This window comes from Pipistrellus hanaki, assembly GCF_964339955.1.
Source record: "Pipistrellus hanaki genome assembly, chromosome: 1".
NCBI classification, from domain to species: Eukaryota; Metazoa; Chordata; class Mammalia; order Chiroptera; family Vespertilionidae; genus Pipistrellus; species Pipistrellus hanaki.
The window spans coordinates 83,317,909-83,341,974 of record NC_140503.1 but is presented as its reverse complement, the minus strand read 5'-3'; the positions used below and the strand labels follow the sequence as shown (position 1 = coordinate 83,341,974).

Genomic DNA, 24,066 nt, shown 5'->3' with positions numbered 1-24,066 from the left:
ATTATATGATACTTAAACTTTCGTACCTGTGACCTTTGTAGAAATGTCAAATAAGATTATTTCATTCAAAACATTCACAATGGTTTGTCCTGATTATATAAGAAGAATCTGAAATGGATGTTTAACAATCAGGTATCACAACAAAATTAATTTTGGAAATGATAACACCATTTAAGAATTGTTAAATAGTTGAGTTCTATTTGAAATTATACTTTTAAATGGTGAAAAATTTAAGTATTGTAATTTTGAGGGCTTAAACCTTGAACACTAAGAATTTCATATAAGTATAGAAAGAGGGTTTGTTTGTTTTAATATAAAATATATGTGCAACATAAAATTTGCCCTATTAACTACTTTAAATGTACAGTTCATGGGCATAAAATTCGTTTACTGTTATACACCCATCACTAGTATCCTTTTTCAGAACTTTTTAATTTTCATTTAGTTCAGAATATTTTTTATTTTCTCCTGAGAATCTTTGACCCACGTGTTATTTAGAAGTATGTTGTTTATTCTCCAAGTATTTTGAAATTTCAAATGTCACTGCTTTCACATATATAGTACCTACCATATAAAAGTAAAGCCTGTCAACTTAACATTTATTACTCTATATGCTGAGTTTTTCTTTTTCCTATTCTTTATTACTCTTGTCCTTAATCTGCTCTTCAGAGTGCTAGTATGTAAGATTTTTCTAAGTAACAGGCTTATATTTTAGCTCTATTATAGTATCAATTTCTTTTTAATAAAAGGTTAAATGTTTAAATTTAATCATAGAAACCAGTTGTCTTATACCAGTTCCCCTTAATAAAAAATCACTTTCTGTATTGGCATTTTTTCTCCTGAATTTAATAAATTCCACATTAGAGGTAATAAGTTGAGGCCTAGAACATGTGTCCTATTACAAATGAACAATTGGATATCATTAGGTTGTCCCCCTTTCCTTTGTACATATATCTTTAGTGTGTTAATCCATTCAGTAGACACATTAATGAGCACTGGTTGAAGTGTAATATTGGAGGATGTAAGGCTTGTTGACCTCAGCATGGAGTTTAATACCTCTAATTAAATTAGATAGTCGACAGTCAGTATAAAGAAATAGCCATGCCTCTGGCAAGCTAGAATTATTTATGACTCTGGTTCTTTGTTTTAAACTTGAAAGGAAAAAATCATTTATATCTAGTTTACAGAAACTAATTTGAGTTCTCACTTTTTATTTAAAATATGTGGTGATTTTGTAAATTATTCTTAAGCATTTTATTTTCTCAGAATGAGAGGTAAATATCCTTAAACATGCTTAAATATATCATTTTTATTTCTTGTGATGAGAATAAAGCCTTTTCAAGGCTCAAGACAGTAGGAGGAGAATTTTTACAATATAGACTATACTTCTTGAACAAATTCACCAAACATTCAATCTAACAAAGTAGTCTCTCTTAGAAATATTATTCCACCATATCAAAAATCCTGACATAACCCTAGTTGAAATCATCTGTTCTATAAATTATCTCTACCTGAGGAGGATTGATGGAAAATGGTTAAAAATAATTTCCACTTAACTAAGTTTATTCACCCCTAAAAAAATCAAAAGTGCTGCAAGCATTGGTATAAAGTGTTCACAGGAGCTTGTCTCATTTCCTCTGTCTCCTTGTTCTAGGCACTTGCTGATACTCTGCTTCATAGGTAGCTGAATCATCCTTTTACAAGTTTGATAAAGATCAAGTTCAGATAATTGTAACATATTTATTTGGACTCCCTAGTCTATGTTTCATTTCCTAGATTCCCCCCAATGGAGGGAAAGAAACCTTTCACTTAAGTCAGTTTCTTCTGAAATACTGTTAATAGTATAATGGACAGCAGTTCGTTTTCTTTTTAAAATTTTGGTCACAATAGTTTAGCAAATGAGTGAGCTTTTATAGACCTATTTGGTCTGATTATAATATTTCCTATTTTTTATTTAGAAATAAACTTGCCATATTCATCACTTCCAAAGAACTATATGCTTAATAAAGTCTTGAAAATTAGTTTAAAAACAAGTTTAAGGAATAACAAAATTTTCATTATTTTAGTAAAAGTGTATAGTACTATAATAGTTAATAAATGTTGTGGAATTATACCCACTGTTTCAGTCCCAAAATATAACAACCTTACATAAAATAATTCTATTTTAATGTCATAGACTCTGTCCTTAACCCCGATTTCTATAAATATACTCCTAATGACAAGAATAGATAGAGAAACCAGAAAATACAAATGATTCAGAGTCAATTTATCTCACTACTGTAAATGATATAATTTGGGTGGTATAGAAATGGCTCCTCATTGCATGTAGAATAAAATGTTAATTCCCCACTATGGCCTTCAATGCCCTATGTGACCTGTCCACCTTCCTGCCTATCCCTCTGGTCTCATCTTCTGTTACTTTCTTTTTCCTTTACTACATGTGGCCTTACTGGCTGTCATTCTAATCTGCCAGTATGTCAAGTTTGTTCTCATCTCAGAAGTTATGCACTCACTGATCTTTCTATTTGAAACGCTTTCTCCACATCATCAGGCTTTCTCATTTTCATTGTCCTATTCTTAGACTCATATAGACAGTTCCTCAGGGAGTCCTTTCCAGACCATCCCAACAAAGTAGCCCCTCTACCAAGTAATTCCATTACATACCCTATTTTATTTTGTTTATAGTACTTAGCATCTTCAAAGTGGCATATTAAAATAAATGCCATAACTGCAGATAATTCCGCTTTTATGCTTTACACTGTGTAATTATAGGGGGGGAAATTGCCTAATACTTTGATATTATCCTTTTAATCATCAGTATTAAGTGTCCACTCTGTTAAAATATCATGTACTAGATAGATGCTGTGCCTATTGCATCAAGAAGCTTTTCTTTTTAAAAAAAATATATTTTTATTGATTTCAGAGAGGAAGGGAGAGAGAGAGATATAGAAAAATCAATGATGAGAGAGCATCATTGATACTGGGGATCAAGTCCGAAACCCGAGCATGGGCTTTTGACTGGAATCGAACTCAGGACCCTTCAGTCTGCAGACTGATGCTCTATCCAGTGAGGCAAACTAACTAGTGCAAGAAGCTTTTCTTAGTTCCTAAAAAGTAAACGAATGATCCACACAGGAAGTGAATGTATGAAAACGTATGTGGCTCTAAGGATGTGTATGAAAGTATGCTTTTCACATGATTGAGTGGTATGTGATATTATATATTTTGCTACATACCAGTGTCCAGAAGATCAGAGAAAGCATGAGGGTGTGGGGCAATATTATTCAGTTTTAATTTCTGCATGTATACCCACTACTGCTGAATTAACTACCTAACATAATTATCTTCTTTGCATTCTTCAAGTTGTCATTATAGCTTAGTTTTCTTTGATACTTGCATTTGGGGGAGTATATTTAGAGCATTGTCTATATTATTCATAATTAATTTATTGCCTAGTTATTTTACTCTGCTTCTCCACTGGTCTTGAAGCTTTGTGAAAGCAGAGGCTGTGTCTGTTTTTTTCCTCATCACTGTATCTGCAATAGCCAGCACAGTGCTTTACTCAGCTCTCAGTATTTTCTATCGTATGAAAGAATTGGGTAGGAAGGACAGCAGAAAGGAGGAGAGAAGAAGGCCTTTTAGAAACTCATTATCTGGCATCTGACCTTGGGCAACAAGGTAGAAGAAATAGGAAAGTACAAAAAAGATTATAATTTTTTTTTTTTTAATAAAGAACCTGTTAGAGATACAGTAAGGAAAACAGAAATCGACGACTTACAAGTTTTAACCCTGAGTATAATAAATTGTTAGTTGCTTTTAACAGAAATGGGGAAATCATAAATAAGCTGATTTTATGAAATTACTTTACATGAATTCTAGTCTCCAACTCCAGTTGAGTGATGTTCTGTGGCACTGAGGAAATCTAGAATTGACTCTGGAATCTCTCTCTCTTCATAATCACGGAAAATGAGAACACTACCATAAGATAGGCAGGCATCCAATTTTCATTAAAAGAGATTGAACAGGCCAACAACTACAAAAATTACTAACGTTCATGAACTCCATGTCAATGCCTGGCAAAATAGGATTATTAACAGATGTTTTGTGAGCACTTAGGTAATGAAGTAGTGATCACTAGGAGCCACAATGAGTTTACCATAACAAATTGCATCAAAGTAACTTAATTTGTTTTAATAGGATTACTAGATCAGGGAAAGCCAAAGACAGTATAAAGCATTTAACAAAGTCATTTCTTGTGGACAAATTGAAGAAATGTAGTCTTAATAATAGTTCAGTTTGTATATTCATAACTAGTTGTATAATTATATCTAGAGATATAAATTAATTATTTAATAAGAGGCAATATAGAGAAGTGGTTAAAGTGTGGCTTCTGGAACTAGTTATGTAACCTTAGTCAAGCTTGCTTTATCTTTTTAAGCTTTGGTTCCTCACCTATAACAATGGAGGTAATAATAATTATATTTACCATGTAGTATTGTTGTAAAAATTAAATAAGTTATCACGAAGCACTTAGTAAGCATTTTATAAGTGTGGATATTTTTTAACCAGGAGGAACATCTGTAAGGGCTCTTACCCAAACCTGTGTACCATTTGACATTGGTATCCAAAATTTACATGAATTTGAATTTAAGGATAATACAAATCTGGGAAAGAGAGAGACAACACATTGAAAGCAGAATCAGATTAACAAATGACCTTGATAGGCTTAAAGAAAATCTGAACCTAATAAGGTAAAATTTAATGAGAATAAATATGAAATCCTCGCTTTAGTTCTAGCACTTAGTTGTATCTGCTTAAAAGAACTTTGTAGAAAAAGACTTAGGGGTTTGAATTGACTGCAACTTCTATTTGAGCCAAAGATATAAAAATGCAGAAAATTAAACATAATGAACAAAACAAAGTAATAGTGCCACTATAGATAGATTGGCTAGTTGTCTTTGTCAGAACTCTACAGCTTATTAGAAATATTAATAAACTGAGGTAATAATCCAGGATAATGACTTAGTTTGTAAACTGTAAGAAGAACTAAGGACACTTTTAGCCTGGAAAAGTAAAGTTGAGATATATTGTTAGAAAATGTAGGTTAAATTTACTAGATAATCCTTCTCATTTTGACAGAACTAGCTTCAGAAAGGGAGATTTTTGTTTAGTATTAAGAATGTTGTAATGATTGAAACTCTATAAAAATAAATGGACTGATTTGTGAATTTTTAAGCTACCTAACTGTAGAAGCAGAGTCAGGATTACTTGTCAGGAATATTGCAGTGGAAGTTCCTGTATTGGGTAGGAAATTAGAACTTCAAGGTCTCTTCTGGTGCTAATATTCTATAATGGTTTGAGGACTTCAATTTTACACATGTTGAATTTCATTTAACTGCTTTGTCTTCATAAATTAGTAATGATAATCAACAGCCAGTGTTATATACTTTGAATTCCAAAATAACGTCAGCAGTAGTTGGTTGTCAGTGATTTTAACATACCTACTCTATATACATAAGTCTTATACTCTATTTCAGAGGTGATTGATATTTGGTACAAATGTAGTACATATACTTAGGAACCCCTTTGAGTGTTTTCAGAGTATAGAAAAACTCATTGACTATACATAGTCTTGTAAATTCATGAGAGATAAGAAATAAGTAAATATAAAATCTTATATGAAGTTTTTATGTCAAATAAAATATAACAAACACACTTATAAAATTTCTATTAACTGTTAAGCACTCAAAATTGATTTTTTAGTAGTCTTTTCAGAAACTTCTAAGATATATAACAATGGTTAGTAATTTCTCAATTTGTGTTTATTATATATTAGGAGTATTCTATATATAGATATAAAAGCATGCCTTGTCATGACATTATAAAATACTTTTTTAGCATTTGGATATAAAGCATAAGGGATATTCTTGAAGCTTTCCCTTAAATTGCTTGAATATGTTTAGAATAACTTTGTTATGCACATGGTTTTGGACCACAAATATCTTTATTACAACATCTTGGTAAAAATGTATTATTCTTTTCCATTAAACAGACTTTTAGTACTCTGTGGTAGATATTTGAAGGGAAGCCTTGGTTATAAGATAAAACTACAGTTGCCCTTGCCTCTCATTTCTTTAGATAAGTGAACACTAGAAATTATAGATAGCTTTGGCAAGAGTTCAAGGGTTAATGTAGCAGATAAATAAAAGGAATTTTCTGTAAATTGAGACCTGCATTATTTCAGTTGTCTTGTCTTTCCTAACCTAACTCATTTAATTTTAAAAAGTAAATACTTAAATTCTTCCTGACAGTGTGCTCAGCTTTTGCTATCGTTTATTACTTCAATTATACTTGATATCACTTAGAACAATCTGCCATTTAGAAATCTCAGTATAGCCTGGAGCTTAGTATTAGATCTGGCTGCTATTGTAACATGTACAGCATATGACATTAATGTATCAAAATTAGATTGGATCATCCCTCCTGGTTAAATTTATTTCACATTTCTTTTGTATTCAGTTAACATAAACCTATTAGGAAAACTGACACATGGGGAAGGCTGTATAGGAAGGATATTTTTAAAGTATTTTGATTAAAAAATGAAATTATAGAGCCATGGCTTTTGAGTTGTGTAATCTTTTTTGGTTTTTAAATATGTCACAAAGCCTAAGTCCTACATTTATATCATTTAAGTCTGTGTGTGGTATAAATAATGAGAATTAAAACTTATACAATATTTTGGAGAAATAAAATGGCGGCATAGGTGAACACCTATACTTGCTGCCTCTCACAAATACATCAGAACTACAACTAAAAGACAAAACAACTATCATCCAGAACCACGGGAAAGCTGGCTGAGTGGAAGTTCTACGGTACAACTAGAAGTAAAGAGGAAAGCACATTAAGACTGGTAGGAGGTATGGAGGCACGCACGCACACAATGGGCTGATAACTGGGTGCACTGCTTTTCTTAATTGGGAGGGAGATAAAAGCTCCTAATTGCTCTGAACTTCAGTCTGGGTGTCCACCTCAGGTAATTGGGGAGGTTGAGCACTGGGCCCTATAGACCACCTACCACACAAGGCCACTCTATCAACACAGAGAAGCAGCCAAAATGTGGTGACAAAGAAACATGTCACAAATGAAAGAAATGGAAGAAAGCAAAATACTGGATATAGAGTTCAAAACCACAATTATAAGGTTACTCAAGAATCTTCTAGAAACCTCCAAGGAACTTAGTGAGACCTTCAAGGATCTTATTGAGAATGCCAAAAAAATGGAAAAGGACCAGTCAGAAATTAAGCGTGCACTGACCGAAATAAAGAATAATATACATGCAGAAACTGGTTTGGCTCAGTGGATAGAGCGTTGGCCTGCGGACGGAAAGGTCCTAGGTTCGATTCCGGTCACGGGCATGCACCTTGGTTGTGGGTACATCCCCAGTGGGGGGTGTGCAAGAGGCAGCTGATCAATGATTCTCTCGCATCGATGTTTCTAACTCTCTATCCCTCTCTCTTCCTCTCTGTAAAAAATCAATAATAAAAAAAAAAGAATAAAAAAAAGAAAGAATAATATACAGAGATCCAACAGCAGACTAGAGGATCCCAAGAATCAAGTCAAAGATTTGAAATATAAGGAAGTAAAAAACACCCAACCGAAAGAGCAAAAAGAAAAAAGAATCCAAAAATATGAAGATAGTGTAAGGAGCCTCTGGGACAACTTCAAGCATACCCACATCTGAATTATGGGGTGCCAAAAGTAGAGGGAGAGCAAGATATTGAAAACCTATTTGAAGAAATAATGACAGAAAACTTCCCCTACCTGGTGAAAGAAATAGACTTACAAGTCCAGGAATTGCATACAATCCCAAACAAGAGGAATCCAATGAGGACTGCACCAAAACACATCATAATTAAAATGCCAAGGGAAAAAGATAAAGAGAGAATCTTAAAATTCTCAAGAGAAAAACAGTTTGTTATCTACAAGAGTGTACCCATACGACTGTCAGCTGATTTCTCAACAGAAACTGTGTAGGCCAGAAGGGAGTAGCAAGAAATATTCAAAGTGATGAATAGCAAGAACCTACAACCAAGCTTACTCTACCCAGCAAAGTTATCATTTAGAATTGAAGGTCAGATAAAGAGCTTCACAAACACATGAAAAGGCTAAAGGAGTTCATCACCAATATCATATGAAATGCTGAAGGGTATTCTTTAAGAAGAAGAAAAAGATAAAGATAAAAATTATAAACAACAAAGGGACAGCAAATACATATCTATTAATAAGTGAATCTAAAAATCAAATGAATAAAAAATCTGATGAACAGAATAAACTGGTGAATGTAATAGAATCAGAGGCATGGAAAGGGAGCAAACTGACAATTCTTGGGGAGAGGGCCAGGGAGTGTGGAAGGTGCAGGAAGAGATTGGGCAAAAATCTTATACCTATGCATGAGGACAGTTGGGGGGGAGGGCATGGCGTGGGGTGGGACCCAGGTGGAGGGGAGCTATGTGAGGAAAAAAGAGGAACATCTGTAATAATCTGAACAATAAAGATTAAAAAAAAAACTTATACAATATTTTTATATTTGAGGTCTACCATCATGTATTTAGAGCAATAAGCACTTTTATGGTTTCCAAAGTAAAAAAAAAAACAAAGAATTATTTAATCCACTTAAACCTTAAATAAATAAATAAAATGTCCTCCTTTAAAGAAAAAAATGTATACTATGTTTCTAAAATAGATTCCAGTGGCTAGATTTAGCTGGGTACTATCTTTAGAATAATAATTGCTGCCTATATCTTATAATCCATCAAAGTATCTGAGAAGACGTTTCTTGTTTAGTGATACAAATTTTAAAGTTTAGGAATTTACTTTGTATTCTCAAAAACTTAATGACATCCATAGTGATTAGGATTTTCTGGATAGATTGGTATTGGGGACTTTAAGAACCATTAGAGTTCAGAGGTGTGACTCGTAGGTTCAGCTGATCTGGCTGCGCCTGCTACGGCCCTTGAATGCCTTTGCCATGTCACAGTTTTTCAGCACCAGTTGCCCTTGTTCAGGGAGGAGCTTGTCACCAAACCTGTCAGGCGTAACTACCGCCAACAGCCATTGTTGCTGAGTGAAGATGAAGAAGATATCAAGAGAGTGGTTCGAAGTGCCAAGGACAACAGATTTGAGGAATTGGCCAACCTTATCAGACCCTTGGTAAAGCCATAAAGATTCAGGATGTCAGCAGGTGCCCAGATGTGGCAGAAGTGCCTGGACTGCATCAATGAGCTGATGAACATCCTGTTTGCAAAATGTAACATCTTTGTTGAAGAGAACATTCTGGAAGAGTTAGAGTCTACATAATGTTGACCAGCACTGCGTGTTTATGGCTGTATCCTAACTTTGGTGGAATGAATGGATGAAGAATTTACCAAAATAATGCAAAGTACTGATCCTCATTTGAAAGAGTATGTGGAGCACCTGAAGTATGAGGCACAGGTGTGTTCCAGTCATTGAGCTTGTGCGGTGCTACCGGGAAGAGAAGAGCACCACTGAGGTCTGTCATGTCTGCTTGAGGTGCATTCTGCACACCTTCTGCAAGTTTAATGACAAGGCCCATCAGCTGCAGCTTACCTTCCGTAAGGGCTCCTCAAAGTCAAGCAAAAAATGAGGGCAAGGACTCAGCTGTGCTGATGGAGAGACTTCGCAAGTACATCTATGCCGAAGACTGCACAGACTGCAAGTGGACCATCCTCTGCCATATCTCCCACTGGTACCACGTCCACGACCTCATGCAATGAGCCACCTACAAGACAGAATTCACAAAAAGTTAACAAAAAAGACAGCATTCAGCAGCAGTCCGTCCAGTACAGATCCTATAAAACGGCACCATGGTGCAGCTGTGCATCTGTGCCTTCCACCAAGCACTGTCCATTGATGCTCACAGTGCTCTGCTGGACACCCAGTCAAGCAGCCAGGCCCAGAGACTTCTGGTCCAGGGTCTCTGCTGCACTGCCTAAAGGAGCCAGCCAGGAGCCGAAGGTAGAGTGGCACCAGCAGGTGCCCTCCCATCTGCACATCAGCCTGGAGCTGCTGGAGTGTGTTTACTTGGTGTCTGCCATGCTCCTGGAGATCCCCTACATGTCCGCCCAACAGAGTGATGCCCGCCAACATATGATCAGCAAGCAGTTCCATTACTAGCTGCGAGTGGGCCAATTGCAGCTCTTCCTGGATCCCCCCTGAATCAGTGAAGATGGGCGACTGGAAGACCTGCCACAGTTTTATCATCAGTGAGAAGATAAATGGCAAAGTGTGGGGACCTTGTCCTTGAGGACAACAAAGTCAACCATGCTGGTTAGGACGATCCAGGAAGTCACTGCAGACCTGCTTCACCTACAGCAGTATCTATGACTACGTCAGCATGGAGACACTGGTTAGGCTGAATCTGCCCACTGTGCACACCATCATTAGCAAGATGATTATTGATGAAAAATTGATGGCCTTCTTGGACTAGCCAACTCAGAGCCCAATGCCCAACATAACCTGTCTTTGTAAGCTGGCGGAGAAGCTGAGCAGCCTGGTAGGAAACAATGAGTGGAGTTTGACCACTCGGGGTACCTGTGGTGGCTATTTCTGAGACTAGGATGGCTATTGCACTACTGCAAAAACAAAGGCTACATGCACTGGATGGCTACTGTCAGCAGCAGTCTCAGACAGCCTCCTGACCACTTCTGTCCCCATGGCCTAGACCAGTGGTAGGTAAACTCATTAGTCAACAAAGCCTAATCAATAGTACAACGATTGAAATTTCTTTTGAGAGCCAAATTTTTTTTTATTTTTTTTCTCCTTTTTTTTTTCTTTCTTTTTTTTAAAATCAATCTTTATTGTCCATATTGTTACAAAGGTTCCTCATTTCTTCCCCCCTCTACCAGGTTTCCACCCCACCCTCCGCCCCCTCCCCATCCCCCATTGTCCTTATCCTTAGGTGCAGTTTATATTCAGTCTCTTCCTCCCTCCCTTTCCCCGATAGTAAATCCCTTTTCAGATAGTAAATCAGTTACTTAGCATTTTTTCATATCAATAATACCACCACATGCTCAATGATACATTTCACACAAAAGACATTTCCAAATAGGTCAACCAGCCTCATCCAGGCCCCACCCAAGGCACTCACAGATCAACACCCCAGCCCTATACTAACTCAACACATCCAGATCTAAGCCTTCATCACTTGATTCAGCAGACCCTCAAGTTCCCACAAAAGTTTCCAGCCATGTCTGAGAGGTAGCTGTGGGGCAGGGGCAGGCGAGGAGCGAGCTGTTCCGGGCCTGGCTGCTCCGGGTCTGGCCTCTGTTGCTCTGGTTCGTTCCACAATCAGCTGCTCCGGGTCTGGTCACCGCCGCTCCCGACCTAGTTGCTCTGGACCTGGCTGCTGCTGCTCCGGGCCTGGCCGCTCCCAGCCTGGCAGCTGCTGCTCCGGGCCTGGCCACACCCAACCCGCCTGCTCTGGGCCTGGCCGCTCCCAGCCTGGCAGCTGCTGCTCCGGGCCTGGCCACACCAGACCCGGCTGCTCCGGGCCTGGCCGCTCCCAGCCTGGCAACCGTTGCTCCGGGCCTGGCTGCACCAGACCCGGCTGCTCCGGGCCTGGCCGCTCCGGGCCTGGCCGCTCCCAGCCTGGCAGCCGCTGCTCCGGGCCTGGCCGCACAAGACCCGGCTGCTCCGGGCCTGGCCGCTCCCAGCCTGGCAGCCGCTGCTCCGGGCCTGGCCACACCAGACCCGGCTGCTCCGGGCCTGGCCGCTCCCAGCCTGGCAGCTGCTGCTCCGGGCCTGGCCACACCAGAGAGCCAAATTTTTTAAACTTAAACTTCTTCTAATGCCACTTCTTCAAAATAGACTCTCCCAGGCCGTGGTATTTTGTGGAAGAGCCACACTCAAGGGACCAAAGAGCCACATGTGGCTTATGAGCCGCAGTTTGCCGACCATTCAATGGGCCTAGACCATTCAACAATCTTTAAATCCTAAACCATATCCCAGTCGTTAAAGACCTATTTAGAGTTTAATAAAAAAGCAAAAACATTAAAACATTGATTCTTGCCCTTTTTTTTTTTATTGCCTACTCTTACTTTGATAGACACTCTACTCAGAAAAATATATAAAATTTTACAGACAACTTTCAAATATTCACGGAGCCTTTGAACCTAGGTTAAGAACTCCAGAGAGCCTTTCATAAACTGGACTTAACTCCTTTCTTTAAATTACACATTTAACTCTTTCCACCCTGTGGTGTGTAAGCCAAAAAAAACCATATTTCAGAAATAGAAATAGCTCATACTAAAAATAAAAATACTAATGACACTTATTCTACCTTTTGCTTTCAGGCTTTCCTAACTATGATATGTCCACTTATCTGAAAATAATAGGAATGCTCATGTGAGATGTGACTCAAAAAGGGACTCAAATGTTTGTAATGGCAGAATCAATAAACGTGCTAAGATATGCCAAAACCAGTTTGGCTCAGTGGATAGAGTGTCGGCCTGCGGACTGAAGGGTCCCGGGTTCAATTCCAGTCAAGGGCATGTACCTTGGTTGTGGGCACATCCCCAATGTGGGGTGCAAGAGGCAGCTGATCGATGACTCTCTCTCATGGATGTTTCTAACTATCTCTCTCCCTTCCTCTCTGTAAAAAATAAAAAAAATCAATAAAATATATTTTAAAAAAACAATGTGCTAAGATAACCAAAATTTGTATTAAAATGCATGTTCGTACAGTAATCTCTATGAAGAACATGCAAGACTAATGGGTATTAGGTTTATTTTTTTAATAACATAGAAATTAAATTTTGTGCTTTTTATAATTTTAATCACAATATGATCTCTCTCTGGTTGCCAAAAACATCTTGGTAAGCACTACAAATATTTAAATAACATATTGAGAGTCTAGCAACTCTAAAGAAGTCTATTTGGATGGATTTCATAGGCCTAGTTTCATAGACAAAGAAAACCTGGAAATAAATTTGTTAAACCAAATATAATCAACTTTCTCATACTTAATAGGTGATTACTCAACTTGTGAATGTTCTATTTCTTTTACTTCTCTTCCTGTTACCTCTTTTAGACAAGTTCACTGCTCATTAGCACTACCAGAGAGTGATCAGAAAAACAAAAGGAATCTTAGTCACTTTTTATTTTATTTTTATTTTTCATTGATGTCAGAGAGAAAGGGAGGAGAGCCATAAAAACATCAATAAGAGAATCATTGATCAGCTGCCACCTGCACTTCTCCCACCCCTTATTGGGGAATGAGTCCACAACCCATATATGTGCCCAGAATAAGAATGGAACCGTGACCTGGTTCATAGGTTGACGCTCAACCACTGAGCCAGGCCAGCTGGGCTAAATCAATCACTTTTTAAAAACAATCTTTTAAAAAGTTTGGTAGTGGAGAATTAGTGCAATTGCTAGTTAAGGAGAGTATTTGGGAAGTATGTGAATCTTTTTTATCTAAGTTCTCTGTTTTCCATTAACTATAAACTGTTAAAAACTATCTGGTCTTCTGTAGTGTCACTTGATGTCTTTGAATGTTTGTGTTTCATGTATTGTAAATTGTCAAATGAAATTTTTAAAATGTTTTTTTTAATTTACTTTTTAATCTTTTTATAGTATGTTAACAGTAGTTATATAAATACAAGGCTTTTCTAAAGCACTCTGAACTATTTTCTTGATTTTCCAGTTGAGACATTTAGGAAATGATGAAGTACACATTGTTTGGTCAGAGCATACTCGAGACTACAGAAGAGGAATTATTCCTACAGAATTTGGTGATGTCCTTATTGTAATATATCCAATGAAAAATCACATGTTCAGTATTCAGATAATGAAAAAACCAGAGGTAAGAACTTCTTATCTTACATTTTAATAATATATTTTAAGTTCTGTATGGCTTTGTTTCTTGTCTTCTTTCAGAAGGATTGCACTATACAAGTTGTGAAAATGGTGGGAAATAAGACAAACTCTGGTAGCTATGTGAATTGTCTTAATCTGGTTCAGAAGGAGCTAAACAGAAAAAGTAGCAAGAAACTATGTTCAAAGGGAGAAAGTTTCATAGAACCAGAGTGGAAATTCTTTTATGCTTAGCTCACAAAAGGGCTTACCTTTTATTGAAAGAACTAGAGGCCTGATGCACAAAATTCGTGCAAGGGGCTCGGGCCTCGCAGCCGTGGCTTCTGGAAGGTTGTCCGGATGGTTGTTCTGCTTGATCTAATTAGCATATTAGCTCTTTACTATATAGGATGATTATTATTTCCTAAAAGACACAGTAAGAAGTAATCATTTCCTTTATAACAAGTACATATGATTCCTGTATTTTTAGTTGATACATCTTATTAAGATTATGTATTTAGAACTCAAACTTATTAAGTCACTTAATAAGTTTGAGTTTTACAAGGTGTTTTTTAAAGCCAAATAAGTAGTTCTAGTTGGATGTGTTATTCTGTGGGATTGAAACATACCTGTGGAAGTATTTGCCTTCAAAATAATAAATGTTTGGTAGTATTTTCATGTTTCTTACTTTTTTTAATTGAATACTTTTGTTTATAGAAAACTTTTTGACAGTTGATCATGAACCCTAAGAATTCCTTTAATTAAGTTCCCTATATGTGAATTTAAGCTTATGGCCAAATTTTATTTTAGGGTTCATCTAAACTAGAGGTCAGCCAACTATGGCCCACTTTCTATTTTTGTATAACCCACAAGCTAAAAATGTTGTTTTTACATTTTAATGGATTTTTTTAATTGAAAAATAATATGCAGCAGAGACAATATGTGGCCATAAGCTTAAAATATTTACTATATTATTCACAGCTCATACGCTTGCCAGCTGCCATTTGTACCAACCATAGTCAAATAGAATAACTTGAAATTGTCAGTCATGTGATAAAAATGAAAATTATCAAAACATAGATTTTTCTAATAAATGATGTAAATGAAATGTTTCAGGTTTTGTAATAAAGCTGGGTATCATACAAAAATATTTTTTTAAAAACTAACTTGCTACCTACAAGAATGTATATCTTGCCTGTGTTTACTCAATGAAGGAAGAGGAATTTATTTCCAGTGTTGAATTTTTTGGTACAATTGAGGCTACAAAAATTTGAAAGTTGGCAGGGAATATAAGTTTTTTAGTCTGTTGCATGAAGTACACAGTTCTTTTGAATGAAACCCTGTAGACTTTTTGCATTTTTTGTTTATTGTTCTAGTGTGAATGACTCATCATTGAAAATAATTGAATTTGAATAGTATTTCTACTGAAGAAAGAACTAAAGGCAAAGCAGAAACATTTTTGCAATATATTGATTGTTCTTATATAAACATTCAATTTTAGTATAATATTATGCTCTAATTTTTCAATTAGGTTCCCTTCTTTGGCCCACTTTTTGATGGTGCTATTGTGAATGGAAAGGTCCTACCCATTATGGTTCGAGCCACAGCTATCAATGCAAGCCGTGCTCTGAAATCACTGATTCCACTGTATCAAAACTTGTATCCTTTTTAATATATTTCTATTCTAATATTTGTCTACTTTACAAGGTAAATGTTTTTCTGTTGTTAAGACCTTTGAATTTCTTTTTATTAATATATAGGTGATGGATGGAGTTCCTCCCTAATATTTGAATTTGAGCACTTATGATAGTTGAATGATATAATTTCTTTTATAAACTTTTAAATCAGTGCTTAATTACCTTTTGTTTAATTAATTAGAGCCCCATTATGTGCTAGGTACTCTACTACTCTAGATGTGCAGAAATAACCAAAACAGTCATCAGAGAGTACTCAATCTAGTTAAAGAAATATACTATTTTCAGTATATGTGCTTACATGTGCTATGGTAGTTATGCAGCATATTCTGGAAGTGTCAAAACAAGTAGCTTCTTATATAGCTGAAAGGGGTTGTGGTATCAGGAAACATTTCTGAGAAATGTGAGGATTGAATCAATCTTGGGTGCGTGAGATTAAGAGCATTCCAGAAGCAGAGGGAACAACAGAGAGACATGGAAGTTTGCAAGGAAATTGAATGTTTAAGAATATGATTATTGGAGCCAGATTGCCTGACTTCAAATGCTATATAGCTAGTCTTGGACAAGTTATTTAATCTCTCTCAGCCTTAATTTTTCACGAATATAAAATGAGAACAATAATATGTAGCTCATGGTATTATGAGAACTCAGTGAAGCAATGTGTGTAAAGCTCTTAGAACAGTGCCTGGGACATGATTTACATACAGTTTTAAATTTTAAATTGTTTTTTGATATTCCTTTGTAAAATAGGTTTATGTTTTTTTTTTTTACTTTTCCTATATGATTTAAGAGCATTTTATTTCTTTTTATATAATAAACTGGAGGCCCGGTGCACAAATTCGTGCAGGGGTGGGGTCTGGCCGGCCCACCCTGATTGGGGGCTGATCAGGCTAAGCCAGCTGGGGGGAGAGGGTACATGTGGTTGGCGGGCCAACCGCCCCCGCTTTCTCCCTTCCCCCCTTCTCCCCCCTTCCCCCGCTCAAAGCACTAGTCAAACTCCCAGTCAAGGGGACAATTTGCATAATACCCTTTTATTATATAGGATTATGGATTTAAGCTTTACAGGGAAGTTTTGTTTGTTTTTTTTAAATATTCTAGCCCTAACCAATTTGGCTCAGGGGATAGAGCATTGGCCTGTGGACTAAAGGGTCCAGGGCACGTACCTCGTTTGCAGGCTCCTACCCGGTCTGGGCTCTGTTTGGGACCCTGGTTGGGGCTTGTGCAGGAGGCCACTAATGATGTGTTTCTCTCACATCAGTGTTTCCCTCACATCGATATTTCTCTGTTTTTCCCTCTCTCTTCCACTCTCTCTAAAAATCACTAGAAAAATATCAGGTGAGAATTTAAAAATATATATTCTTATGAAATGGATTTATTATAAGTCTGCCGCATGCATTTTCTTCTTTTGATGAAAATTGGCTTACATGATGGGATTTTTATGTAATTTCTCATGTATTCTGACACCATGAAATGGAATTATAGGTGGATCATGGCATGTTACATTGATAAATCTTAATGACATTTAAGTAGCATTTCTTATTTATAACAGTTAGAGCTTCACTTTAAGTTGAAAACTCAGATTTGAAGTGGTCATTGTAGTGAAATATAAGGATTTGGTTTATTATTCCCGGCATAGCTCTACAAAAGTAATTAATCTTACAAGGAATATACAGATTACTACCCAATAACTAATTTTCTCCACATTGTCAGGTCCATTGAGGTTGTCTTCTTTCTGACCTTTGCTTCTTTATAGTCTGCCTGATTCTGATGTTCATCCTGAGGTTAGTGTCCTCTACTGTTATTTAAAACACAGTTGAGCCCTGATCAATATGGCTCAGTTGGTTGAGCATCGTCCCATTTACTGAGAAGTCAATCCCCTTTCAGTGCACCTGCCTGGTTGTGGGCTCAATCACCAATAGGGGGCTTGCAGAAGACAGCCAATCGATGTTTCTTTTCTACATCATGTTTCTCTCCCTTCCTCTCTCTAAACTCAATAAAGACTTATTTTTAAAAAAGATAGTTGAAAGAATGCCTTAAATCTTTTGGGGAAGTAGTAAGAGAGAAATTAGATTATAATACAAACTCTGTTTGCTTCTTATATTATACAGCAGGAAATGGGTTTATTGGGCAAACACAAACTATTTCTGGCCCAAGGTACAAATAACATTTAATATGCACACTTTACAAAGTAGTTTTAAATGCAAAATTAAAAGTGTTGGGGATATGGCTTAATTTCTTTTTCCTGCACCTAATTTCATACTCTTGAGAGCTACTTCAGATTTGCATATTACACTAGAGGTATGGTAACTAGATTTGCAGTTAGAAAACAGGACTTTTAATTCAAGCTCTGCTTTATGACCTTGGCCAAGTCACAGAATCTCTAAATCTCACTTTTTTCATCTGTAAAAAACATGCTAATACCCATAGCAGAATTATCATGAAGATTAAATGAGATAATGAATTTGGATGTACTTAGTAAATAAAATAAGGTACCGGTACATAGTTTTGTGCAGTGATTAATTCTGTTATGTGTAAAAATGACAGTCAATATAAAACAACTCTTCCCAACACCATGGAATTGCCTAATTGGGTTTTTGTGTTTGCTTGGTTGGTAGGTTAATTGATTGGATTGGATTGGATTTTCAAGTCTGCTTCGTGAAGTTTGTAATTGTTAAATCTTGCTGAGACTTTAATGGATATCACATTGGAGAAAAATCTAAGATGAAGAGAGATAATTTCAAATGAAAATAGTAAACATGAACACTTTATTTACACAGCAAATATGAGCAATTTCTATCAGCAAAATCAATTCTTGAACACTCAGAGTAAAAACTTTAAATAAGATAAAAATTTTCTTGACTTGGAAGCTTGAATTTAGAAGCTTTATGGAAATTATTTTCCTATGCTATTGAAGTATATAATAGAGATACTTTTAGCCTTTGCTAATCTGAAGAATATATAGTCATGTTTGACAAAGATTCACAAAGTTCTATATTAATTCTAAACATTGGGGGAAAGACTTCATACAGGTGAATTACTTGATTTTTAAGTGAAATTTTACATAATTACAGTGATGTTTTCAAGAAATTGAAATATGAGTATGTCTTTTAATTTAAAATAATAAATATATCAATTTGGAATATAATGCCAAATTTTAAAATGTATTTTTTTTGACAAATCTGGATAAGGAAAAAAATTATGTGATCTAAAACAAATCAATAAACCTTAGAAATTGATATAGAAATGGCTTTAAAAATTGCCAGAATTACTACTTTAATCCTCATAAGAGAAGTGAAGAGGTAAAATAATATGTAATAAACTCAATTATATTTGATAATTTTTACACTGCTGTGTCACTTATGTTATGCCCAATAAAAGTACCCACTAAGATTCCACAGCATAAATTGTGCTATTTATGATCATTAAATACAGTTTAAATTTTATCCTTGGAGCATCTTCTGTAACTATGAATCTAATGTTGTTCACTAAATGAGGACAATATTGATTGTCAAATGCTGCCCAAATCGATCTTGCTAGCAGCTAGAATTACAGTAATCTGTCAGTATTGATGACTGTTTTTCAAGCTTTGAAATCTTTCCTTCACTTCACTTGTCAGTTCTTACATTACTTGTACTTGGAAAGCATTTTCTTGCTATCTCTGACTTTGTCAGCTATATACTTTTTTTGTTTCAAGCCCAGCTTCTTGGTTTGAGCATGTAATTACAATTGAAGTATAACACTGGAGAGGAAGAGGAGGCAGATACTGGGTAACCATTGGACCTGCAGGGTGTTTCAAGTTTATTTTAGCTATCATTTATCAGTTACCTGTTGAAGAGGGAGATTTAGGTTTTTGGAGGGAGTTGTTTGGTTTGTTTTTGTTTTTTGGCTTTTTTTGCATTGGAAATAATTTTAAAGCATTAATTTCGTGATCTTAGCTATCATGGCTTTTTTTTATTGATTGATTTTAGGAAGAGGAGGGGAGGGGAGGGGAGGGGAGGGGAAAGGAGAAGAGGGGAGGGGAGAGGAGAGGAGGGGAGAGGAGAGGAAGGGAGAGGAGAGGAAGGGGGAGAGAGAGAGAGATTAATTCCACTTATTTATGCATTCATTGGTTGCTTCTTTTATGTGCCCTGACCAGGGATAGAACCCCTAAGCTTGGCATATTGGGACAACACTCTAACCAACTGAGCTACCCCGCCAGGGCTCTATTACTTAAATAAATATTTTAAAGCAATTATTTATTTTGACCCAGAGATTATACATAGAAATTTAATGTAAGATTATACATAGAAATACTCAGAAGTTACAGCATACAATCATATTATATTAGAGTTCTTAGAAAAACAGAATCGATACGATGTGTGTATACATATATAAAGACTGATTTTAAGAAATTGGCTCATACAGTTGTAGACTAGCAAATCTGAAATCTGCAGGAATTCCTGAGTAGAGGTGATGTTGAAGTCTGGATCAGAAGGCATCCTTTCTTCATTTTCTTCCTTTCTTCATCTGTACTAGTAAGGCCTTCAGCTGATGGATGAAGCTCATCCACATTATGGGGAGTATTCTGATTTAGAGTACTGATTTAAAAGCAGATTGATTTCTTCTAATTTGTTTAGATTTGACTTTTTCCGAAATGCCAGAATTGGCTGATATTTGACCAAAATAAGTACCATTGCCTAGCCAAGTTGACATAAAATTAACCATCTTGCACAGGTGTTTGGCTCAGTAGGTTATAGCATTCTCCCATACACCAAAAGGTTGTGGGTTTGATTTCTCTCAGAGCACATACCTAGATTGGGTGTTCAATCCAGGGTACGTGAATCAGGGCACATGCAGGAGGAAACAATTGGTATTTTTCACATTGATGTCTCTCACTCTCACTTCCTCTCTTTCTCCCTGCCTCCCTCCCCCTCTCTCCCTTACAAAAATCAGTAAACATATCCTTGGATGAGGATTTTTAAAAAATTTAACCATCTCACATGTCCTCTTTTTTCATAAGTTTTCTTTTTGACTTTTTATTGCAAAATGTAATTTGAGAAAAGTACATTAATTCTAAATGTACTATATATGAATAATTACAGTTTAACTGCCACCAGGTCAAGAACCAGAACTTTAGTGCTTTTTTCTATCACATATGTTTATTGATCACTATCATGGTAGTGGTAAAGATTTGCAAAGACAAATTAGGTGGTAACTTTATCTTTAATAAGCTTATAATTTAATGGAGAGAGAATAATATGTACATTATCATATCACAAAAAACAGTGTGTCATAATAGGCTTATATATGAAAGGCTGTGAGAGTTACAGGGGAGAATGTATAGAAAATCTGGGCCTGAAGTTGTGAGATTTGAGTAGATGGAATGCTGCATGTCTGTTATAATTTTTTATAATTTACATTTTGGGACTTTATATGCATATACGTATGTAATATTCTGAAATATTCAGTATATGGCATGTTCTAAAATTAAATGGCATCTTTAAAAAACACTTTCTTCCTAGGTTTATTATTCTTTCCTACCAAACCAATATTATTTGATTTCTTCTAATCTTTTAAAATTTGACTTTTTCTTAAATGCCACAATTGGTTTTCTGTTTAACTTTATCAGACAAATTACCAGAAGTCAATGATCATTCTTCAATTAGTCACAGTTTGTTATCCCTACATTTTACTTCTCAAATGTAAAGAACCTGTTGCAAAAGAATGAGAGCCAAAATGAAATGAAGTATAATTGATTGGCTCCACTAATGCAGTTTGCCCTTCATTATGATAGAACATTATAAAACCTCTTAGGGAGGCTCATCAATATCGCTGCCATTTCATGTTAGAAGAAAGTGTGTTTATTGAAAAACTACATAATTTTATGTATCGTCTTTTGTAGGTCATTGACTTAGATTCTAAGTCTTAGAAGATAATATTGATAAGTACGCTTAATTTATGTATCAATTATATTTTAAATTTTGGAAGCTGTTTGTTGGGAAATAAGCATTGTGTTAAAGAGTCTGGATCCACTTAGTAAGTGTGTCACTGTCTTTATGTCTGTTCTTTAAAAATCTGTTCGAAGTTTATGAAACTCGGGATTATTGTAAGGATTAAATGAAATTACCCACTTGAAGCACTAAGCAGCCTGTCATGTAGCAAGAGCTCAGAAAATGATAGCTACGTTATCATTGTTATTATCCTCTACATTGACACTGGAAATATTCTTTTAAAACACAAATCTAAGTATACTAAAAGACTGCTTTATGACAGTGACAGGTGGGGAGAGGACAGTTTTGTGTCCTCCCCAGGAAGAAAGCAGCACATAGCTAAAGACCTGAAGGCTCACACTTCATGCTGAATTGACAGGGAAAGTGGGTACCCACAGGAGAATAATGGTGTGATGGGGGGCAGCTATGGGAGTCCAGGTATAGACTCCCATAGCTGAGGTCTTCAATTTTATTTCTGAACTTCAGCACTGTCTACATCTTTAGGAGCTCTCAATATCTTTTAAATATCATTTGTTCTACATACTTTCTAAATGAAAGTCTTAAACTTCATGGACAAATTGGTTTTTTGTTAAATATCCTGAGATCTATGGTTATGGTCATTCATACTTCAAGAGAAGAGAAGGCAATTTTTACAATAAAATGCCTCATCAATTAAGTCAGGGGTGGGGAACATCTGGCCCGCATAAGGCCTGAAAAACATTTGTTCTAGCCCTGCCAAGGCATTCGGGGTGAATTAATTAAATGTTTGACCAAATATAGCAGGCTAATTTTTAAGTTGATAATTTTGGCATTTGGCAGAAAAAAGGTTCCCCACTCCTAAACTAAGTGATCCAGGTTTTTGTGGTCTCTGAAATGCTTATAGCCCTTATGCCTTTGATATTAATCATTGTAATAGGACCTAAGAGCAGGCAGTCTCATTTACCTAACAATCTGTTTTGTAATGGGAGTGTTTAAGTTTCCAGTGTTAAAGACATGGGCATTGCTATTGGAGAATTTCTTGCTGAAAAGCTCTTGATTAAACATCCCCCTGGCCTGGATTTTGCTGCCAAACTTTTATAGTCTGTGTGTGTACACAGAGCATTATTTTAACAAGGGCCCTGGATATGTGCAACACTTCTGTTGTGACTCTAATATATTCATCAGTTTTAATTTGTTCAGCTATTCCTTTTGAGGAATGGCAATATACGTCTATTGATGAGATTGCTGATATTTTAGAGGCTTCCTTACAATCATTTTGTAAGAGACAGGTGGGGAGAGGACAGTTTTATGACATACCTTCAAAGATATGAGTTCAGGTCTAACCAGTCTGCCTGTGTCTTTTCAAAAGGATGCAAAAGTAACTAATATAAATTTATCTGGTGTGTAATATATTTTTAATAATAATGAAGGGAATTTATTCTTTGGAAATGAAACCAGTATGTCTGAAAATAGCATTATTTCTTAATATTTTCTAGTGATGATCTCTTTGAAAGTTTAATATGGATTAGTAATAATTATTTTTCTTATATTTAAACTATGGGAACTCACAAAAAGGACTTTAGTGCATGATTAACTGCTATTTCTATTATCACTAGTGGCCTGGTGCACAAAATTCGTGCACGGATGGGGCCCCGTTCCCTCAGCCAGCCTGCACCCTCTCCAATCAGGGTCCCCTTTGGAAATGTCCGACTTGCCAGTTTAGGCCCAATCTCTGCGGGATCGGGCCTAAACTGACAGTCGGACATCCCACAAACAATCTGGGATCACTGGCTCCTAACTGCTCACCTGCCTGCTTGCCTGCTTGCCCCTAACTGCCTCTGCCTTATCGCCCCTAATTGCCTTTCCTTGCTAGCCTGATCTCACCCTCATCTGCTCTCCTCTACTGGCCTAATCTTGCCCCAACTGCCTCTGCCCGCCTGATCATCCCCAACTGTCCTCCCCTGCCAGCCTGGTTGCCCCCAACTGCCCTACCCTGCCAGCCTGATCTCACCCCCAACGACCTTCCCCTGCCAGCCTGATCTTGCCCCCAATTGCCCTCCCCTACCAGCCAATTTGGTCTGTTTCTATGCCATATTGTCTTAGGCCTATCTCTGGGCCTTACCAGAGAGGCAGGGCTGATCAGCAGCCCCTGCAGAGGCCCGGAGAGAAACAGAGACTCGACTGCTGGCAAAGCCCAGAGAGAAAGAGAGAGGCAAGTAGTGATCAACAGCTGCCATGGAGGCTGCAGATCAGACTCTGCCTCTCTCTTCAGGCCTCTCTCTGGCCTGATCAGCAGCCCCTCAGCAGTCAGTGCTGGGTTGCCACGGCAACTGACTGCAGGACTGACTTCCCATCAGTCAAGCCTTTGGTTGTTTTGGACATTATGGACCCTGGGTTTTTATATATTAGGATTGTATTAATTCTAAAAATACTTAAATTTTTATTCTCTACCAAGAATTCAGTGCACTTATGACAAATTTATTTTTTAAAGATTGTATTTCTTCAACTAAAAAATGGTCACTAAGCAATTTTCAATCTTTCTTTTATTCACC

At 36.6% G+C, this 24,066-nt stretch overlaps 1 protein-coding gene across 5 annotated transcripts in view; it reads left to right on the top strand.

Annotated features, from left to right (window-relative positions):
* RALGAPA1 (Ral GTPase activating protein catalytic subunit alpha 1) overlaps window positions 1-24,066 on the top strand; it is a 227,501-nt gene that overhangs the window by 170,358 nt on the left and 33,077 nt on the right. For all 5 annotated transcript variants that reach the window (XM_084874263.1, XM_084874264.1, XM_084874265.1 and 2 more), the window contains 2 exons: window positions 13,724-13,882; window positions 15,404-15,531. In XM_084874263.1, coding sequence (XP_084730389.1) covers window positions 13,724-13,882; window positions 15,404-15,531 — 287 coding nt within the window. The remainder of the gene's footprint in view (window positions 1-13,723; window positions 13,883-15,403; window positions 15,532-24,066) is intronic.